The sequence below is a fragment of the Mytilus trossulus genome, chromosome 1 (genome assembly GCF_036588685.1).
Source record: "Mytilus trossulus isolate FHL-02 chromosome 1, PNRI_Mtr1.1.1.hap1, whole genome shotgun sequence".
Lineage (NCBI taxonomy): Eukaryota > Metazoa > Mollusca > Bivalvia > Mytilida > Mytilidae > Mytilus > Mytilus trossulus.
In genome coordinates this window covers 11236374-11256781 of record NC_086373.1, presented here as the reverse complement: position 1 = coordinate 11256781, position 20408 = coordinate 11236374, and the positions used below count along the sequence as shown (strand labels likewise).

General features: G+C 30.6%; 1 protein-coding gene across 3 annotated transcripts in view; it reads right to left on the bottom strand.

Moving 5' to 3' along the window:
- Window positions 1-20408, bottom strand: part of LOC134715101 (jouberin-like) — a 53968-nt gene that overhangs the window by 19639 nt on the left and 13921 nt on the right. For 2 of the 3 annotated variants that reach the window (XM_063577029.1, XM_063577039.1), the window contains exons 7-26: window positions 18544-19213; window positions 17257-17371; window positions 16729-16909; window positions 16071-16166; window positions 15404-15497; window positions 14914-15009; window positions 14212-14313; window positions 13587-13712; window positions 12894-12958; window positions 12432-12566; window positions 11474-11528; window positions 10774-10889; window positions 10139-10304; window positions 8557-8698; window positions 7607-7621; window positions 4405-4457; window positions 3805-3899; window positions 3223-3356; window positions 2786-2926; window positions 2059-2140 (exon numbers count right to left, since the gene is read on the bottom strand). In XM_063577029.1, coding sequence (XP_063433099.1) covers window positions 2059-2140; window positions 2786-2926; window positions 3223-3356; window positions 3805-3899; window positions 4405-4457; window positions 7607-7621; window positions 8557-8698; window positions 10139-10304; window positions 10774-10889; window positions 11474-11528; window positions 12432-12566; window positions 12894-12958; window positions 13587-13712; window positions 14212-14313; window positions 14914-15009; window positions 15404-15497; window positions 16071-16166; window positions 16729-16909; window positions 17257-17371; window positions 18544-19213 — 2679 coding nt within the window. The remainder of the gene's footprint in view (window positions 1-2058; window positions 2141-2785; window positions 2927-3222; window positions 3357-3804; window positions 3900-4404; window positions 4458-7606; window positions 7622-8556; window positions 8699-10138; window positions 10305-10773; window positions 10890-11473; window positions 11529-12431; window positions 12567-12893; window positions 12959-13586; window positions 13713-14211; window positions 14314-14913; window positions 15010-15403; window positions 15498-16070; window positions 16167-16728; window positions 16910-17256; window positions 17372-18543; window positions 19214-20408) is intronic. The other variant, XM_063577021.1, reaches the window with a different exon arrangement.

Below are 20408 nucleotides of genomic sequence, written 5' to 3'. Positions count from 1 at the left end.
GTCTCCCAAACAAAGCTCCGATAACTTGCCATTCATATGGTCCCATGTTCATTTGATTTGATTTGTTTTTGTCCCATACAAGAATATATATGGCTTAGGGGATGGGATATCCACCATTTACAAGTATTCAAACAGGAGGAAGTGGGGTGACCCCCTCGGGACTTCCCATTTACATTTCATTTGATTTGTTTTTGTTGTCCCATACAAGAATATATATGGTTTAGGGATGGAGATGTTGACCGTTTACAAGTTTTCAAACAAGAGGGGGTGGGTGACCCCCTAGGGACTTCCCTTCAATTTCATTTCATTTGTTTTATTGTCCCCTACAAGAATATATATGGTTTAGGGGTGGGGATCTGGACCGTTTACAAGATAATAGAAAATTCTCAAATTGAACGGGGTGGGGATGACCCCGGGACTTCCCTTCCCTTCCCTTTAATTTCATTTGATTTGTTGTATCGTCCCATTCAAGAATATATATGGTTTTGGGGTGGGATGCAGAAACGAACGATTGATGGCTCATCTAGACATATTAGTCTAACATTTTATGAAACCCTAAGTAAATCTGACAAGTGGTTTTAGAGAAACGCTGCGAACAAGTTTATTTTTAAAGTGGTTGAAGAAGAAAAAGAAAATGTTCTATGTGAATATTCAACAAAGGACACAGATGGTTTTATGACAAAATTGTGTTTTGGTGATGGTGATGTGTTTGTAGATCTTACTTTACTGAACATTCTTGCTGCATACAATTATCCCTTTCTATAATGATTGGCCAAGTAGTTTCAGTGGAAAATGTTAGTAAAAATTTACAAATTTTAAGAAAAATTAAAAAAATTGACTATAAGGGCAATAACTCCTTAGGGGTCAATGGCCATTTTGGTCATGTTGACTTATTTTTAGGTCTTACTTTTCTGTAATTTATTGCTGTTTATAATTTATCTTTATCTATAATAATATTCAAGATAATAACAAAAAACAGCAAAATTTCTATAAAATTACCAATTCAGGGGCAGCACTCTAACAACCAGTTGTCCAATTCAACTGAAAACGTCAGAGCAGATAGATCTTCACCTGATGAACAATATGAATTCCAATCAGATTTGATCTAAATGCTTTGGGTTTTAAGTTATAAGCCAAAAACTGCATTTTACCCTTTTGTTCTATTTTTAGCCATGGCGGCCATCTTGGTTGGTTGGCTGGGTCATCAGACACATTTTTAAACTAGATACCCCAATGATGATTGTGGCCAAGTTTGATTTTATTTGGCCCAGTAGTTTCAGAGGAGAAGATTTTTGTAAAAGATAACCGAGATTTAAGAAAAATGGTTAAAAATGAACTATAAAGGGCAATACCTCCTAAAGGGGTCAACTGACCATTTTGGTCCTGTTGACTTATTTGTAAACCTTACTTTGCTGAACATTTTTGTGATTTACATTTTATCTCTATCTATAATAATATTAAAGATAACAGCAAAATTTCGTTAAAATTACCAATTCAGGGGCAGCAACCCAACAACCAGTGGTCCAATTCATCTGAAAATTTCAGGGCAGATAGATCTTGACCTGATTAACAATTTTACCCCCAGTCAGATTTGCTCTAAATGCTTTGGTTTTAGAGTTATACGCCAAAAACTGCATTTTACCCCTATGTTCTATTTTTAGCCATGGTGGCCATCTTGGTTAGTTGGCCAGGTCATCGGACACAATTTTTAAACTTAATACCCTAATGATGATTGTGGCCAAGTTTGATTTTATTTGGCCCAGTAGTTTCAGAGGAGAAGATTTTTTGTAAAAGTTAACGACGACAGATGACAGACGATGACAGACGACGGACGACGCCAAGTGATGAGAAAAGCTCACTTGGCCCTAAGAGCCAGGTGAGCTAATAATAAGAACTGAGCAAAAACAAATAGTCTCCAAACTTTGTTTGTGAGACTTAATTAGCTAGTTCCTTATCATTTCACAAAACTGAAGAATGTATAGCTGTTGTTATGGTCTACTTCTAATATTAATTTTTATACACAATAGGGTTTAATATTTAACATATGAATATATTTACCCAGGCATAACAGTTTCCTCATGTTCTCTAATGGGTTCAGGGGTTATGTGTCTTGGAGATAAGCCTGCTTCCATCTGGGCAACTGAAATTTATAGAGATATCTCAATACTCCGTTACACATACATTTGTCAGATGTTTATTTAACTCTTATTCAATGTACATACATATTGGCACATATAATTAGTACTGTAGATTCATTATTCTTTGTTGGTTTCTTCTTGCATTGTTTTCACAGGTAAAGGTTAACCACCAAATTGCAAGTGTTACTCTAAGTAAAAATAGTCTTTAAAGCTTGTCGGTTGTCTATGACAAAAACAATGAAATCAAATATCTTAAAGACAATTTTTCCTCAATCCATGAAAATTGGTATCCTTGAAAAAAGAACGGTACATTCTAAACTTTCCTCAACAGTAACATGAGTAACTTTGATATACTTTTAAACTTAAATAGAGAATGTGTCTGTGTTCATGGACACAGATGATGCACATCTTGCATATAAGCTTTTAAAGGGACATAACTCAAAAATTGTAAATGTGATGCAACACAAATTCTAACAGGATCTGTGTTTTATGAAACATATGCCTTTCACTACGACATTACTTTTTATCAAGTAGTCAATAAGAAGCTACTCTTAGATTTCAAAATAGTTCATCCTTCATACAGATAATTGGCTTATAATAATATAGCTCAAAGGGAGGTAACTCACATTTTAAATATGACTACTTACTGTGTGGATCATAGTTATAAATAATGATAGGTTGGTTTTCTCCTACTGAACACATGGCAATCATGTGATCTCTAGGATGGTAATCTACATCAGTCACAGGGTTTCTGTAATTCAGGTCTGTGTACATCACCACTTGGTCACCTGTAATTAGAACACAAAGAAATGATATCAAATTTAATGTTAGTCAAATATTTTTGAATGAGGAATACCAGTCATATAGCTGAATTTACTGCGAAAAGTAACCATTTCATCCTAAAATATTTGAATTTTATATATTAGTTCTGAAATTTTAAACTGTTTTGACTGACAAAATTTCAATTTCAACAAATTTGAATCAAATAAACAAGAGTAAATCTGCTTTTTTCAACGTTTTTAAAATCATAACATTACTACTGTTATTTTTTGGATCACTTATAAAGACTTAAAAACTGTTATACCTGTTTCTGTATGCCAAGCATAAACCAAGTTATCCTCACTGCCAGAGAACACAAATGATCCACAAGGGGTTATTGTGCTTCTTAACTGTTCACGGAAGTTCAAATGACCAATATACTTTTGCATCACTCTTTGACTGTGGAAAAAGAAATAAGTAAGTTCACCAATTGCTTGTTCTAAGCTTAAATGAAGTATATATAATTATAAAATATTTAACGAAAAACCTTGCAGGGAAAAATTAGTTAAACTATTTTTTATTAATAACCTCAACAACTTTGTTTAATTGTTTCTGTAATGTAAGAATATACCAAGTGTCCACCTCATGTTTGACCTACATTTTTCTGTATTGTTCAATCTTATATTTTCTGTTATTTTTTATGTCTTGTTTTTTTTTCTTTCCATCTTTGTTCTGCTGGTTATTATTTTGATTTAGGGTACCTTACTATCCCTGGATCAAGTTAAGGTAAACATTTCACTAAAATAAGACCCACTCCCTATCAACTTTTCATAGACGATTTACGAAATAAAGATGCTTTTATCCAAATTAGAATTCTAAGAGCAATATTCAATAATATATAACTTACACTCTAAGATCTACCATGCGTATTATGTTATCTCTGCTATGCACCAAAAGTCTACGGCCACTGTGATGAAGTTTTAAATGATTGATGGGGGTGTCCTACAACAAAGACAACTCTCTTTCAAAATATCAATCAATATAATAGCACAAGAATTAATACACATCAGATTACAGTTTAAATATGGCCTACTGGTTGGTCAGTTTTCATACTGCAGGTTGTGTATCTTTCTATTCTTTTGCTTACTCCTTCAATAAAAACTGGCAGTAATGAAATAGTCAGGAGTCTTGAATATGCACCAACAATCAATCAATTAATTATAAGGCCCATCATTATCAAGGGGTATCATAAGATTGAAAATTTTAAGAAATGAGCACACGTCTTATTTTTTGGTTTAAGAAATGATGTCCAGTACCTGTGGCATAAGATTTTTATTCCTTTCTAAGTTCAACATTGTATCTAAATATACTACTATTAGTCCAAATCATTGCTTGATAGATAAAATAAACACAATACTCATTTTTTATATTTATAAATTTCCATCTGCTATACTTGTGATTGTGTACATTTTCAAAAAGGTTTGTCTTAATCTATACATATACTGACCTTTAATTCTGGATCTGATATTGTATGGAACAATGTCCAGTCTCTCATGAAACCTGGAAAAATAATCATTGATGTTAAAAGAAAAGTGATATGAAAATTTACCAAATCTTCAGCTTCATTTCCATTTTTTTTTTGCATTTTCAACATGTTTATTCCACTTTCATTTAAAAACTAAAATTTCAACAACATTGCTTGTCCCACCATTTTTTTTGACATTTTCAACATGTTTATTCCACTTTCATTTAAAAACTAAAATTTCAACAACATTGCTTGTCCCACCATTTCTTTTACATTTTCAACTAGTTTATTCCACTTTCATTTAAAAACTAAAATTTCAACAACATGGCTTGTCCCACCATAGTTTTTTTTTTTGCCTTTCCAACAAGTTTATTCCACTTTCATTTAAAAACTAAAATTTCAACAACATTGCTTGTCGCACCATTTTTTACCTGAAAATATTGGAATTGTAATTAAATTTGTATATTAAAATAAGGATTAGGTAAATCATTAAATTATTTGAAAAGAAACAAAAAGAAGTGCGAGAATCCTTATTGTCTATAATTTTAAAAACTAACATGTCAGAGCATAAAGAACCTATCAAAATCAAGTGTTTCCCTTATCTCTTTGGGTAATGTAATCTTTAATCTGCACTCATGTGGGGCATTTTTATTTTTGTAGGAAAAAAACATGAATTATGCATGCCAAAATAGGGTATTTGTTTTAAAATGACACCAAGCTTCATTTTAAAAACAAAAAAAAGCGTAACTAGCTATGACAAATATCTTGTTTTATCTCTAATGACACTTTAACTGAATATTTGAATTCACTGCAGTTGGTATGTTAATATTGAAAAGCCATTTTTAAAGGCAATTTAAACAATAACAAGAGGCTGTCACGACAGCAAACCAGATTTATTAATATTTATTTGTGTCCTGGCAATATCACAAGAACCATTACTGATGAATGGTGAAAGTGAAAATCGTCAATATCAAATTTGACCTCCATTTTGTCATCAGTATCAACATATTAAAATTTGAAAAGCTTAGATTGAATGGTTCATGAGTAAATGCAACAACGTGAATGGAAACGCCATTTTACAATCTTTCAAGAACCATAACTCCTGAACGGTAAAAGTCAAAATCGTCATTATTGAACTTGACCTCTATTTTGTCATCAGTAACAACATAAAAAAAATTTCCAAAGCTTTGGCTGAATGGTTCATAAGAAAATGCACTGACACCACTGGAAACACCATTTTTCAATCTTTCAAGAACCATAACTCCTGAACTGTAAAAGTCAAAATAGTCATTATTGAACTTGACCTCTACTTTGTCATCAGTAACAACATATTAAAGTTTGGGAAGCTTTGGTAGAACAGGTCATGCGTAAATGCACGGACACGACTGGAAACTCCATTTTTCAATCTTTCAAGAACCATAACTCCTGAATGGTAAAGGTCAAAATCGCCATTATTGAACTTGACCTTCATTTAGTTGTCAGTAACAACATATTAAAATTTTAAAAGCTTTGATTTAACGGTTCACAAGTTACTGCACGGACAACATTTGATTGCAGCCCGTCCGCCCGCCCGCCGTACATCCCCAAATCAATAACCGACATTTTTGTCACAAAAATCCGTTTAAAAATTGGGCAAGCCATTTGATATGTGTATTTCTACCATTACCCTGATTGAGTTGTGAAAAGAAATATCAAAACGCAAAGTCCCTAAATCAAATAGCAAAATCAAAAGCCCAAACACCTGAAACAAATGGATAACAACTGTCATATTTTTGACTTGGTACCTGAATTTTCTAGTGTATAAATGGTGGATTTAACCTGGTTCTAAAGCTAGCTAAACCTCTTACTTCTATAGAAATGGTGGATTTAACCTGGTTCTAAAGCTAGCTAAACCTCTTACTTCTATAAAAATGGTGGATTTAACTTGGTTTAAAAGCTAGTGAAACCTCTTACTTCTATGACAGTTGCATAAAATTTCATTTTATTGTAAATAATGTGTGAACAAAAAACAAACAGACATAAAGTGTAAGTTAATGACTTAGTTAATAGTGAAGGAGTTGTTAGCAATTTAATACAATCTAATTTTAATTTCTGTTGACAATTTACATTGTTTTTACACATACTCATTCTCCTAGAAATTGGTTTGACTTTTAATACCCATGAAGTATAAGAAATAAGTATTTTATTTGAATACTGAGGTACTTTAAAAGCATTTATATCACAAATCAACTTCACAACTCCAGTTTGATTTTGTAGCATGTCAAAAACTTGTAGGTTGGAGTAAAACATATTTTGAGCAATTATAAAACCAATGACTAATGTATCAATATTAACAAAGTTTTACTTAGAATTTTGAATTATTTTCAATCATGCATTTAAATTTCTTTGACCCTATCAATTTTGTCAAAACTATGTGCAGCACATAGAAAACAGTATGTAAATCTAAGGGCTGTGCAGAAATTAACAGAAATATTGAGCAACAATCAGAAAATTATTCTGAGTTCTGTATATTAATTGAATTTTGTACAAAAATTACATGATTTTAATGCACATGTTTTAACAAATAATATCGGGGAGCAAAACAATAATTATTTAAAAATAGAAAGAAAAAAACCCCCTCTCTTTACCATGTCAAAGTGATGGGTTATTGAGAATAAAGATATATATATATATATATATATACAACTCGTCTAAACATCAACCCAACAATGTTAGATCTGTAAATTTGCTTTCGCAAATTTTTGGTTCTTCCCTCGCCGGGATTCGAACCCATGCTACTGTGATATCGTGACACCAAATCGCCTGCACTGCAGCCGTCCCGCTAGACCACACGACCACCTGGGTTGATGTTTAGACGAGTTGTATATACATTATCTACACAGCCATGTATCACCATCATTGATGGCGATCCGATGGATACATCTGTTGTAGGGTTGTCACTGACTCAGACGTACTTATGAATATATATATATATATATATATATATAAAGGCTGGAGTAGAATGTACAGTACAAAAATAATGTTCAAAACCAAGTCAGTCACAAGGTTTTCATTGATGTTTAGGGAGAAAAAAATATGCTAAGTTAGAAACCAACACTCATGACACTTTTATATATTAATATAGAGTTGTAAGACACTACTCAGTGCTACTGTTAATCTGTATTCCACACTCAAAAATACATACCACTTTTATTCGTGTCTGTAAAATTATAAGTTAGATACACAGGACATTATATGGTAGTTGAAAAACAAATCAAAATCCAAAATTAAACTGATCACAAGTTATGCTGATTTGTTAAATTTTGTAAAATTTGAACAAAAACAAAGGTTCAAACTGTAATAGAAATGTGGCATGATAACCTATGAGACAAACAAATAATGTCCTCTAGAGACCAAATGATGGGGATTTTAGCAACTATAGGTAACTATATGGCCTTAGACTATGAACAAAATCCAATACTATATAGGAAGCTAACAATTTAAATACTTCTATGGGTAGTTACTATATTATTAAAGAGCCATTCCTGGTTTCCATGTATGTTTTTACATGTCTGTCCTTATTGATTTCAGGTCCATTTCCATTACATTTCCAAAGACACTTATAGGGGTATGACCAATATAATTACACACAGTAAATTAGATTAAGGAACAGGGAACTTACTACTGTGTTTGATAAGGGATACAATAAAGTTATTAGCAGTATAACACTTATAGTTTCATTTCACACTAATACACACTATCTTATATATTTATACTGACCTTTATGTAATTAATGTAATTGTTTAAAATCATAATGGCAATTCTTGAACCTGTCAAACACCCAAAAAATTGACAGTCAATGAACTTAGACTTAAGGTGAAAGGCCCAAATAATCTCAATAGACAAAGAGATGTGCCTATGCTTATGAATCTGCATACCAAGTTTGGTTGACCTACAACTAGTGGTTTCCCTTTAACTGACCTAATCTTTTAACAAACTGAATCACAAACTAATATATTGTTGATGATACCTGAAATAGCATGCATACACCTTAACTTTCTCTAGGGTTAATATAATCAAGCATTAATAAAGCATAATTTGTTAGGCTGCAATACTAAAGTTACTTGTATGACATAATGGAATGATTTAAATTACCTCTATGATGGGGTTGTTCCGTAACAAACACATTCCAGATACTGATGCTTCCAATACTGTCTGCAGAGTACATTTTCTGTCCATCACTATCAAAACATACAGAATTCACATAGCCTTTGTGACTCTCTATTTCTTGCTTCAGCTAAATTTATAAAAATAAAAAATAAAATTGTGGTTTAGAAGTACATGTTTTAATATTAATTTATCAGTTATTTAATTAATTCAATGAGGGGCGAAAAGGTGTGTGTATCTGCACGCGAAATAAAACTGCCATTTCCCGATGAACAACAATTAAAAATCTCTTGCACGTTGATCTTTTTAACGATTTCACGAAACTCTGTGAATGACAAACCTTTTTCACTGCTGCATGTGAAATAAAAACGGCAAAACACGTTGCATCAAAATTACCCTTTACCAACTTCTTTAATGTAAGAAGTATTGATGAGAAAAATATTTGAAAATAAAGAGAAAATATTTCAGGAAATGGAAAATCTAAATAGATCATCCAACTTGTTCATCAATATAAAGAATTTATAAATACTGTCCTTTTATTTAATAATGTTCTTGTCTTCCAAAGTACTTAAATGAAATATAGTCTTATGATGCAAATCCAAATTATCTTTTTTTTAACAGAATATCTACTGATGTAGGCATATCACTGAATCAAAACCAGAGACTGTGCTTAGATTTAATGAGCTTTTTGAGAAACAATTAAGGAGATGAAAAGAAAATCACGTTAAATGACAGAACCAGATAGATTTGAAATAAATGTTCATGCATATAAAGTAAGTCTGTGAATAAATTTCATTCCTGGGAATAAAACTGTACTTACAGTCTTCCAATTAAAAGAACAAACCTGTTTTCAAAGTTCAGTATAGAGTATATTTATAATATTGTAAATTATATGAAATTTGCAAGCTTTACATTTGTTTTGAAGATTTCTATTACATGCACTGCGTTTTAAATCTGTTTTGATTTTACCAAATAAATTGGTTTTTGATACACAACTTCATTTAATCTTCATTAATATGTCACATAAATGGTTTCTGCTTATAAAATAAAAACTAAAAAGGTTATAAAACTTTGTATATATATTAAAGCTTTGTTATAACTCTTATGTTTATAAAGTCTTATTCTTACTGCAATCACAACATATATTCCTTTTAGTAAAACAACTTAATAAAAGTTTATGACATTTAATAGTAAGTCTTTATTCTTATCAAATCTTGTATATTTTCAATGTAAAAACTGTACTTGGTTAGATATAAATATATAAAATGGAGTGTCTGTTTCTAACACAGTGGTATGTACCGTCTCCACACATATGTAACATATCAGTAGACAAAAAAAAATGAGAGCAATAATATCTAGATGGGTATGGTATGTACCTACTGACAGTTCCATTGACAACCTTGTTTAAAGTGTCCCAAAAAATTTAATATTATAACAACTTATCAAATATCAAATATATTACATTTCAATGTAAAACTTATTCCTCTGTTTTATGTGTAGGTGTGTAGGTATACATATGTGTGTCAGACATATACTACCAGATGATAACAAACCATGTGCGACTACTTACACATCCATGGACATCCTCTCCTTGTATGTCCCACACACGTATCACTTGATCGTAACATCCCGTCACAACAATGGTGTCAATACGGGGATGGAACTGAGATGTATATACATAGGCTGGATGAGGTAAAATATTCTCAGCTTTATCAAAGTCCTCTAAATTCCAAACTCTAAGAAATAGAAAGATATACATGTGTTTTAAAATATTACTTCTGAAACAATATATATATGTAGTGTTATAACAGAATACTGTGATTGAAGTTTTGACAGATATGTAAAAAAATTGGTTACATTTTAATGTATGACTTTTTTTCTATGTATTACTTGAAATCTAGATCCTGCTATTTTACTATCAATTTTTACTGTCCAAGTCTGTTTGAGTAAGTATTAAAAGTAATTTTCTAAAGAAAATAAAACATTAAACATTTATGTACATTAAATATAAGGAATTGTACATTGAAATTAAATCAATGCACAAACCTACCATAACATTAGCTTAACAGATGACATACCAAACACAGACAGAAGTAAAAATAATTTAACAACTTTATTGTGTAAATTCAAATAAATAATATTCTATTTCATTAATTTAGACACTTTCATGTCTATGAAAGAGACTTGAGGATTGTTAATACTCACCTGACAGTGCCATCAGATGATGCGGAACTTAAATGGGTATCTCTTTTTGACCACGACAGATCATAAACAATACCAAAATGTCCTTTTAATTTTCCTTTCAGTTCAAAAGATGGCACCTGAAATAGCAAAATATTTGTAACATTTACTTTTTTCTATATGAAACTTACAGATTAAATGACACAAAAACTCTATATCTTTGATCCGTTATATCTTAAATTTATATCTCACTTACCAAATTTTCATCTATTTACAATTAGAGAAATGAGTGAAACAAAATCTCATTTTTAACAAGAAAATTTCACAAATATTGCAACAATATATTATTAATTCTGATTGGATAAGACCACAATTTCAGGACATTAACTCCATGTCAGATTGAAGTGTTGATTAAAACAAACACAATCATCACGTGACTGATTTTAAAATGTATGATTTAGCTATGTTTTTTTTTCTCTTCTTCTCCCAGTTGCATTAGAATGGGCATAACAGTAATGTATTTGAAGTTATGCTGGCATCAATTCTTACATGTTTTCTTTGATAATTGCAAATCTGTTTACAAGGTTTGCTTACGTATCAACAGCAAACCCAATTTGAGCCCAACTGCCCACAAATCTTCTTATACAATACTATTTTCCCTAAAATCTATAGGAACAAAAGAACTTTTCAATGCACATATCATGATTTTGAAAGACACACTTACTTCATAGACTAGAATTGGGTAACTATCTCTATCATGGCATCCACAGGCTAAACTCCTGGAATATACATTAATAAGTTTAGTTGAACATGTTATTATAATAAGTAAAACACAACGGAAATTTTCAAGCCTATCTTGTTATTTTTTGCATATGGACAGTTTCCTTTTTGCCATTATGGCTAATGGAAATTTACTTTCTGTTGCTCTTGTTTTGCAATTATTGTGAATAAACCTCTTAATTTACTTTTACAGAATTTTGTTAAAATGCGTATTTGAACTGAGTTTTGTGATAATAATCACTGTGTATAAGTTTCATAACATTGCATTCAACCATTTTGGTAGGGGCAAAATGAAGTTGGAGAAAAGAAACTCAGCCATTTTTCCATTTTTAAAGGGGCATTACTCTAGAAAGGAAAAGTTACACCACAAAAGTTTATACATGATCAGTGTTTTGTGGTAATAAGCATTGTGTATAAGTTTCATAACATTTGGTTGAGGCAAACTTAAGTTAGAGAATGGAAATGAAAATTCTGCAATTTTTTCAATTGTGAAGAGTCATATCTCTAGAACAGTAAAATTAACGCAACCAAAATTCAAACATGATCTGTGTTTTGTGATCATATGCATTGTGTATATCATTTTTAACATTTGGTTGAGGAAAACTAAAGTGAGATAACAGAAACAAAACTTTTCTAGTAATTTTACCATTTTTTAAAGTAGAATAACTCTAGAAAGAAAAAAGTGACTACACCAAAATTCATACTTAATCTGTGTTTGGTGGTATTTATCCTTGTGTATAAGTTTCATAAGATTTTTTTTAGGAAAACTAAAGATAGAGAACAGAACAGAAACCAATATTAGGACGTATGGACATAGAGATGGACAACTGTTAAATTTAATGCCCCCTCCATTACAGTGGGAGCATATAAAATTAATAACAAGTGATTTTCATCCTTCTAACCTGCCATCATGAGAGAATTTCAGAACATAACAACCTCTTCTTCCGCCAGGTATCATGTGTTCTAAATGATTAGGAATCCTACAGGTCTGACCTACAAGTCTTGTCCATGATGATAAGGTGTGTCTGGAACTATCTCTGTAATCATATAACATCAGCAATGAAAATAATTGTAAAGTTATATAATATATCATGAAAAAATATTTATAATAAATTGAAATGCAATAAGTTCAGATATTGTTTCATTCAGTCAACATTTCATCATTGATAACTATTGTAGAAATAAACACTTTATAAATTGAGAAATTTCCGTAAAAACTAGGTTCAATGATCTACAAACTCAACTGTTTTCTTTCTTTCGTATTAAATGATTTCAATTTTTTTTACCACAAATCTTTTGTTATTTTCTATCTTGAACTTATCAGTCGACAAAAAATATAAATTGTAACACACAAATTATCGTACAGTCTCTTTTTATCTCCCCAGCTAACGCTCTTCTTTAAATCTTGATAAGTTGTAAATCCTTCTTCCTAGAAAAGAAATATACAGTTCATTTACATACCAGTATATCAATTAAAGAATATGTAGAGAATACATTGATACAACTACAACTCAACAACAAAAATATTACAAGTAAAATACCTGCATGACAACATGCTATAATTAAAATCCTGTACTGATATGTAAACCAAAGAAAGAAAAAAAAGCAATCTAATTTCCAAGAAATTAATGTTGAAGTTAGAATCAACCAAATGGTTATCTATAGTTGTTAAATTTTATTTCATTTGATCTTTGAAGGAGAGTTGTCACATTAGAAATCATAACACATATTCTTAATTTCATATTAAGTAAAGTAAATTCAGAATTTATTGAACGCTTTTTTAGTAGTGAGCAAAATGTGACTGGGTAAGAATCAAAAATATTACTTGCATTCTGATATCTGGTACATAGAATTGTATGCAGATTTTCCTATATTTGCAATAATTAATTACTATTATTTGTTCAGTGTTAAAAATTTTCAATAATAAATGCATGGAATAATTTCTGAATTTACAGTAACCTCAATTAGCTAAGTCAAAGCAGTTTTAAATTGAATTTATTTCTAATGGGAGTGACTTATATTCCATGAAGAGTTTAAAATAAAATATTTTTCATTACCTTTTGTGTAGCAAACATAGATCTTAGTGCAGGTTCCACTTCATCAGGTGGAGTTATACCCTTCAATGTTACATATACTGTAGATGGATAGGGACGTCTTTGTGAGGCCTTCCACCACTGGTAAACCTACAATACGATATTTAAAATGTTTCAGTATGGCTGCTAAAAATTGAAATACATAATAAAATGTTCCAAATATGTAAATGTAAAATAATGTGTGCTAAATATGTAAATCTAAAATAATGTGTGTCAAATATGCAAGGGTTAAATAATGTGTGCTAAATATGTAAATTTAAAATAATGTGTGGCAAATATGTAAGAGTTAAATAATTAGTGTCAAATATTAAGTAATAAAGTATGTAAATTTGTTATTTTATTCTGAATTGAGTTATATATGTAATGGTGTTATATGTGGAAGTTTTTCCTAATGAGTGTCATATATGTAAGTGTGTTCTAGTGTTTGACACATACATGAGAGTTTTCTAAAGTCAAAAGAAATAATCAGAAGACACAACTTATACTTTAGAGGCATACTGTGACTTATGTCACAGGCAAGACAACATCATCATAATACACATATTTTTTTATAATCATTATGACATTAACAAATAACAAATAAACAAACCTCAGGTTGATTTGGTCCTGTCCTAACTTGAGAAGATGGTGGTTCAAACAGTTGTAATCTCACTTTAGACCCAGTATTTATTTTATTATTATTTCCTAAAACCTGTACAATAAATAATACACAAGTTAAAGCTATAAATCTTAACATGCAAAAATATAATAAAAACTGGAATAATTATTGTGCAAATATATACTATGAATGTCTAATACATTTTCAGTTGTAGTTAACAGCTAATGTTTTATTTTTAATTGTAAAAAGAAGACTTTTATATCAGATATAAGAAATATTTATGTTGCCACTACAAATGTGAGATTAAAAATCTTCTATCGATTCGTTTTCAGTGTTGAAATTAATCAGGGTCAAGGTATTTATTTCTCTCTAGATGAAAGCAGAAAACCAAATATTTTTTAGCCGTGGTGTTGTCAGTTGATTTTAGATTTATGAGTTGAAAGACTCTCTAGTATCTTTTTCCTTTCATTTGCAGTTATACTCTTGATGCAACATTGACATACAGGCATTCAGTTCATATGTGTTGTGGTGAATGAACTCAAAAGGAGACTAAATAGATGCGTATATAGTTTGCTGTTCTGTGTGAGCCAAGACTCCATATTGAAGCCAGTACCTTGACCTATACTGGTTGACCATACCACATCTTCTTAAATATGTAACCCTGTGCTGTTTTTTTAATATCATAAATAATACCTTAAGGAATGCCCATGCTATTCTGTACCATCCTCCTTCACTCCCTTGGGAAGAAAACTTCTCACTGGCATGATTCATACTCACAAAGTCAAGCAGCTAAAATTAGGAAAATAACATTTCATATTTATGAATTTTACTAGTGAAAACAGTATTTTGATATATATATGTTAACAAGAAGAACAAATAATTAGTAAATAAAAGACAGTAGATAAATAAAACTTGACACAGTATTTGCTTTATATAATCAATTAATCTTTTTCATTCTCTAAAAATTTAAGAGAGATAAAAAATAAATTGCATTTATCTTTTAATCCTTTGAGAGTAATATACATATTTGTTTCAAAAAATCCATTAAATTTTTCATTTTTTACAATTTAGCAGAAAATTTTCACAAAATAACAGTTCTATGTTTAGCATTACAACATTCAACATGAAAAAAACCAAATACAAAATATCTAGATTTCTAGAGAGTACACAACAGAAAACTTACCTCAAACAGAACAATAACTTTGGGATCAGATTTTATAAAATAATTGTAGTTCTCATTAAACAGCAATAATTCTTCCCATACAGGCAAAACAGACCTAAAAATAAAAAAATAAACTTTCACCTAAAGTATCATAATATATAAATGTAAATGTAAGTCCTCTCTACATGCTTGTAAAAATCTGAATTGACAAACTTTCTTTCATCAAATTAAAAACCATTTATATTACATGTATGTAAATATAAATATATATGTTGTACCCTTTTCTATTAAATATAAATAGAAATGATTTTTCTAAGTAAAGATTGGATCAAATGAAGTTGGATGTAATTTAATATACAAAATCAAAATATTATGTACAGATTATTTTTTCCCCTTCTTTTCATATTGACCAACTGTACAAAATTTTGTATGATAAATTAGTCTTATTTTTTCTATTTGTTGCAAGGATGTTCAATAAACAGCACCAATGATTTCAACTTTATTGTAAGATAAATGTACCAGTGTAGTAAGCAGTATATTTTATTTGATGCAATACCGGTAGTAATAATTAGGTCACTTATTAAAGTAGGATTTTAACCTATTTCTTCTTTTAATTTGTACTATTTATAAAATACTTTTTTTTTTTTATCCAAATAGGCCATTTGTGTATTACTATTAGTTTTCTTACTTCTTTTGCTTGAAGTCAAAAGGTTGTGTCATTATAGGTAAGATCTTATCTATGGCTTCATTCTTAGTCTCAAAATAAGCTGTGACAGGCCGATCTCTGAAAATAAAATAAATATGGATACAATAAATTCTTTAAATACATTTGAGCTAGACTCAAACATAGTTAACACAACAAGATGTGACAGAATTCTAAAGCAAAACATCTAGAGGTCAACATGTGACATTTAACAATAGGAAAGTATCAATACGTAATATATAGCTCGAAATCATCTCAAAAGAAATATTTTAGAAACCTGATCTTTCTTTTTTATGGGAAGTGCCATTATAAATTAAAAGTTGTCTATAATGAGCATTTAATTAAAGACATCAGGGCTGTTAACACACAGCTTAATCTCTAAACGAAAACTTACTACTGTTACAAAGTGTCCTAGACACAATTTCAATACAAATAGATTTGTCATTGCAACCTAATAAAAAGTTTGTTATTCTTTGAACATTGAAAATCGAGGTTGACATAATCCCACGTAAACCATGAAAATTGGTATCCAACAAATTAAATAAATCCACAGAATCTAATCAATAGTTTGCTCTATACAAAAAACTAAACTTTGCAGCAGTCTTGAATATAGAAATTTGTTAATACTTATGCAAATACATACTTTGTTTGCTTGAGAAGATATTCCCCAGTATTCTCATCAACAATATGGACACGGACTAGTGGATGCAAGATGTGAAAGTCATTTTTCAATTTGTCTGTACGATGAATCATCACAGCCAAAACTTGTCCAATGTCTTCAATTTCTGCTCGTTCTTTTCTTCTTTGTTCATTCTCTTTTTCAACTAGGAAAAAATGTCAACATTTTTAATTTTAACTTACTTTTTAAGATTGGAAAACTTTTAATTTTGTTGTAAGTCGATAGAGCAATATGACTTTTTTCGCTTGTATCAAAATGGTTAATAATGTTATATTGCTGCTGATTATTGCATGCATATCAATAAATTGTTCATTTAAATAGACAATTTTATGGTATCTATGATGAGTTTATTTACTAGCTTGGTCATTTCAAGGCATTCTAAGACATCCTAATAAAAGTACAACATTTAAAAAAAAATTCAAATGACATCTACTATAGGTTTACCAAGCTCTTATCTGGTTGTTATTTTCATAAGGTATTTCTTAAACTTACTTTCTTCTGGTGTTTTAGCTTTTGTTTTTCCTTTTTTCTTTTTTGGTTCTTCCTTAAGTTTTTCTTCAGTTTCATCTTTTTCTTCCTCATCCTCTTCGTCTGCATTTGACAAAACCTTAAAATGACAAATAAATATATAAATATGGTTAAAGAACAATATATGGATTATGGTTATAAATTTGATAACTACATTTCTCTAATTCTTCACCAATTTATCCATTTCTGCACCCATTGTATAAAAAAATTAATTAACTTGTGGTTCGCTTGGTCTCAGTTCTTCATTGGTTAAAATCTGATTATGATGTTGATTTTTCTTGCTTTCCTCTGAATTTCCTATTGCGACGACATGAAAAATGGCAACCATGTCTGGTGACTTCACATAGAAAGAATACATCTTTTTGTAAATCATTGGAAAAGAAGCAGTTTGACTGTTTATTGTTCAAAATTCATTGGAGAAACAGATTCCACCAACAAATCACATGTGATATGAAATATTTCCACTTTCGACAGTTAAATTTTAAATATTAAAAACTCTCAGGGCAGTGGCAGATCCAGCCATTTTAAAAGGGGGGAAAAAGGGGGGGGGGGGGGTGTTCCCAACCCAGGACAAAGGGGGGTGTTCCACTATATGTCCCCATTCAAATGCATTGATCAGCCAAAAGAGGGGGTTCTAACCCCTGGTACTCCCCATGGATCTGCCACTGCAGGGAGCCTTGCGTTTTAAAATTGAAAATTAAACTGTCTTGAGTAGATAAATATAGTATCACACTTGATGCAGTGGTAGAATCTATATTTATAGCTGTGCTTTTGATGTTAAACATTAAACCCTGCCAGTCTATTTGGGATTAAAATCATCAACAAAATATTATATTTTATACAGCATATATATGTTGATAGTTTTCTTAAACTCATTAAACAAGTGAAATGATTCCAGAAAAGGAGTAGTTTATGAATGTATCTTCAAAAACATGCTCTATGCTCATTTTAAAATTGGGTAGGCATTATATTTTTCATTACTTTATACCAATTGATAGCAGTGTAAAATGATGACAAATATAATACCTACTTGTATTAAAATGAGCATAGAGCAAGGATTTATGAAATTATTTCAATTCTAATAGGATCTTTTTGTACTTCTAGGCAGACCTATTAGACAAGTTTAAAAGACAGCCATTTTGATTTGAGGAAAAACATTTTTTTTAGAAAATAAACTGTAAAACTTACTTATGGAAAGATTTTTTTCAATTTCAAATCGACAAACACCAACAAAATGTTTTCATTAATTACCTCATCATCACTTGGTTGTGGACCTTCCTCCTCAGTTCTCACTTTCTTTTTCTTTTTCTTCTTTTCTGGAGTTGTAACCTCCTCATCTTCTCTAGGAGATACAGTAAGCCCTTCTGTGTCTTCTGTATCTTTTTTCTTTTTCTTCTTTTTTTCCTTGCTTGTGCTTGGTTCTGGAGATATTGGACGCTCGTCCTCTGATAAGACTGCTTTTTTCTTTTTCTTACCCTCCTTGCTTGTGATTGGTTCTGGAGATACAGGACGCTCCTCATCTGATAGAACTGCTTTCTTTTTCTTCTTACCAGTTTTTGTAGGAGTTTCCTCTTCTCTAGGTGAAACTGTAGTTTCTTCCTCAGATAATACTTCTTTCTTTTTTCTTGGTTTCCTTGGTTTGGGTGTTGGTGCTTCGTCTGTAGTTACTAAAGGCTCCTCCTCTGGTTCAGTGTTCATAATCTTCTTTTTCTTCTTTTTACCTTCTTTTGGTGTCAACACTTCTTCAGACTCTGGAGGTGACAGTTCTATTTCTTCTGCAGTCTTCTTCTTTTTCTTTTTACCTCCTTTTGGAGAGAGAGCTTCTTCTGGAGGTGGAGATATTACTTCATTTTCTTCAGTGTTATCTGGTGGTTTCTTCTTTTTCTTCTTAGTTTTCTCAGGAGAAATGATTTCAGTTTCTCTGTAACAGATTTAATCAATTTAATATAACACATACAAGGAGGATAACTTAGAAACCTCCATGTTCCCCTATATTAACTGCAATTCTGATAATGGTAATTTATTAATGGTTCAATTTAAGAAAAATTTAAATTAAAAAAAAGGTTTATTGGTGAATACATAACTTTATATTATGTTTCATGAAAGGAGTAAGTTCTGTAAGGACCATATTTGGCCCCAATTATAAAGTTCATAGTAACAAGACAATAAATGTTTTAAGTTGTCTTAAAGACATGTGAGAAAGTTAAACAGAACTGTGTTTGTCGAAGTTTAATTCTAACACATTGATGTTTACATCTCAAAAAGGTCAAAATGAGGGATTTTGGTGAAATTTGACATAATCAGCTGGATTTCAATCATCTTAAGGACCAGGAAACATAGAGTGCAGTCGTTGACAAACATAATACTCAAATAAGACATGTCAAATGTCTCTACAAACATTATTTTAAAGATCTTTGTTGTCGAGGTATACGCTCTATGTTTCCTGTCCAATAATCTAAGGAAATTTACCCATTTTCATTGATTTTCTCATGAATAATTAATATTAGTACAATTTGTGACGTCATAATGAAATACACACCTAAAATTTTCAACAAAATGGCTTATTTCCTATCTAGTCACTTAATTAGCTATAATTTATTGTGATATTGGTCAATAAATCTGAATTTGAAATTTACGCTTAAAAAGGGGGCCATTTTGGGACCTTACCTAACATACTACTTTCTATCCTTAATGATGTGTAAAATATATGTGTAAAACTGGAAAATATAACATTGGTTCAATACACAGCAGTGGAATAATTAATGAGTTTAAAGTCAAAACTCTTGAACATTGTTGGTTCTAATTCTTTTACCCCCTAAAAATTAGATAAAAGTAAAAATTCCAGTTCTTCAAAGCCCCTTTAACCCTTATGAGTTGAACTTTGATGATTTGAAATCTCCACTTTGTTTATTCTATTCTGAGATAAAAGAAAAGTTGTATCATGTCACTTTGTCTTCCTTTTTACTGCAATAACTTTATTCCCCAAATCAAAAGCACATACTGAGTGAAGCGATTCCAAGAAATGATATAAATAACAGTACCAAAAGGCACAATGTGGTTCTCAAAATTGTGCAAAATTGTGTTTTAATATGCTAAATAAATGCTACCAATTGTAT